The 2,657-nt window shown below is 41.5% G+C and overlaps 1 protein-coding gene across 1 annotated transcript; it reads right to left on the reverse strand.

Annotated features, from left to right (window-relative positions):
• Positions 1-337: 337 nt before the first annotated feature.
• On the reverse strand, positions 338-1,324 carry LOC138358294 (FMRF-amide neuropeptides-like). The gene has a single exon (XM_069316148.1). The coding sequence runs from the start codon at positions 1,322-1,324 to the stop codon at positions 338-340; it is 987 nt and encodes a 328-aa protein (XP_069172249.1).
• Between the last annotated feature and the right edge of the window lie 1,333 nt (positions 1,325-2,657).

The raw sequence follows: 2,657 nt of genomic DNA on the forward strand, positions 1-2,657 counted from the left end.
GCCTGGGATCGAACCCAGGACCACAGGATCACAAGTCCAGCGTGCTGTCCGCTCGGGTACATCATATTTTGTCCGTTTGGGGATTAAATACAAAATCCATTGTGGCATCGGTCTAGGGAGCCGGTCGGCCGAGCGGACAGCACGCTGGACTTGTAATCCTGTGGTCCCGGATTCGATCCCGGGCGCCAGCGAGAATCAATGGAAAAACATCCTATGCCCCTGTTACCTAGCAGTAAAATAGGTACCTGGGTGTTAGTCAGCTGTCACGGGCTGCTTCCTGGGGGTGGAGGCCTGGTCGAGGACCGGGCCGCGGGGACACTTAAGCCCCGAAATCATCTCAAGGTAATCTCAAGAGAACGGGACACTGAAGCCTGGCTCTTATGCCCATTCGAGCCTCGTCACTCTTGTGCTTTAAAATACAACTTCCTTGTCTATCGAATTCCTTGTCAAATTGTCTATCGAATTCCTTGTCAAATTGTCTATCGAATTCCTTGTCAAATTGTCTATTGAATTCCTTGTCAAATTGTCTATCGAATTCCTTGTCAAATTGTCTATTGAATTCCTTGTCAAATTGTCTATCGAATTCCTTGTCAAATTGTCTATCGAATTCCTTGTCAAATTGTCTATCGAATTCCTTGTCAAATTGTCTATTGAATTCCTTGTCAAATTGTCTATCGAATTCTTTGTCAAATTGTCTATCGAATTCCTTGTCAAATTGTCTATTGAATTCCTTGTCAAATTGTCTATCGAATTCCTTGTCAAATTGTCTATCGAATTCCTTGTCAAATTGTCTATCGAATTCCTTGTCAAATTGTCTATCGAATTCCTTGTCAAATTGTCTATCGAATTCCTTGTCAAATTGTCTATCGAATTCCTTGTCAAATTGTCTATTGAATTCCTTGTCAAATTGTCTATCGAATTCCTTGTCAAATTGTCTATCGAATTCCTTGTCAAATTGTCTATCGAATTCCTTGTCAAATTGTCTATCGAATTCCTTGTCAAATTGTCTATCGAATTCCTTGTCAAATTGTCTATCGAATTCCTTGTCAAATTGTCTATCGAATTCCTTGTCAAATTGTCTATCGAATTCCTTGTCAAATTGTCTATCGAATTCCTTGTCAAATCTGACCTTAACGTTGTGGATGGAGGTGGCTTCCACGACTTGCTTCTTGCTGTATAATTCACTTGTTAATCGCCAGTACGAGGATTTCATAAGATTTTTCAAACTATTTGCGTTTCCAGCGTCTATGTTGTCTTGTACCACTTTCAATTTCAAGAAGTTGTCCTTGTCCACTTTGTCTATTCCCCTCAGTATCTTAATCATGGATCATGTGTCCTAGATCATGTCCCCTAGACTATTTCTAGGGATCATGTCCCCTAGACTATTTCTTCTGTCCTATAGGTTGCAGATGTCACTGTTTGACTAACCATCCGGCGAGATGGGGACTTATAGTATCACTGCTGCCTTCTTCACTCTTGTGTTGATGATATCCTCATAATGCTCCCAGAGTCTGCCAGTGCAGACTGCTTATCACATGTCTCTGTATGACTAACCATCCTGTGTTATGGGGATTTTAGCATCACGTATCTAGCTTTTTGACACTGTACTCCCCTTCATATAGTCTAGGGCAGCTGCACTAATGCAGATGTACCTAAATGTGTTAATAATATTATTATTATTATTATTATTATTATTATTATTATTATTATTATTATTATTATTATTAATATATTGTGAGGTCCAGTTCCCTCAACCTCTCCTTATATCTTCACCCTCTTAGCTCTGGTACTAGTCTTAGCGTTGCAAACCTTTGCACTTTTTTTAAATTTGGGTTTTATACTTCACAAGGTGTGGATTCCATGCCGGTGCTGCTTATTCCAGTATTGGTCTAACAAAAGCTGTGTAGTTTCGCTTTAAAAAGAGCCCTGATTTACGTTTCTAAAAGACGCTCTGATATTTGCCAGCGTCGCATATGCCGCTAATTTTAACCTGTCTGTGTGTGCCTCTGGTGTTTGTGTTGGAATGACATCCACTCCCAAATCTCTCTCTCTTTCTGATTCCTGTGGATGCCTTCCCCTTATGGTGTAGGTACTTTCTCAGCTTCCTTATCCGTTTCTCACTTTCATTACCTTACACTTGTTGGGATTGAATTCTAGCAATCATTTGTTTGCCCATTCCTGGCGATTGTCAAGGTCTTACTGCAGTCTTCCTTTGATTTTCATTTTCGTATTAGCTTTGGTGGTGGTGGTTGTGGTGTGGTGGTGGTTGTAGTGGTGGTGGTTGTAGTGGTGGTGGTGAGTGTAGTGTGGTGTGGTTTACGTGATATGGTCAACCCTACTCAACCAGCACGCACCGACACACACACAAGTAATGAAACTAGGCAGTGGAAACAGGAGGCCAGACACAGAATAGGAGATGAAGTACTTAATGAAACGGACAGAGAGAAAGATCTAGGAGTTGATATCACACCAAACCTGTCTCCTGAAGCCCACATAAAGAGAATAACGTCTGCGGCATATGCGAGGCTGGCTAACATCAGAACAGCGTTCAGGAACCTGTGTAAGGAATCATTCAGAATCTTGTATACCACATATGTAAGACCAATCCTGAGTATGCGGCCCCAGTATGGAGCTCTTACCTTGTCAAGCACAAGACG

This window comes from Procambarus clarkii, chromosome 82 (assembly GCF_040958095.1).
Source record: "Procambarus clarkii isolate CNS0578487 chromosome 82, FALCON_Pclarkii_2.0, whole genome shotgun sequence".
NCBI classification, from domain to species: Eukaryota; Metazoa; Arthropoda; class Malacostraca; order Decapoda; family Cambaridae; genus Procambarus; species Procambarus clarkii.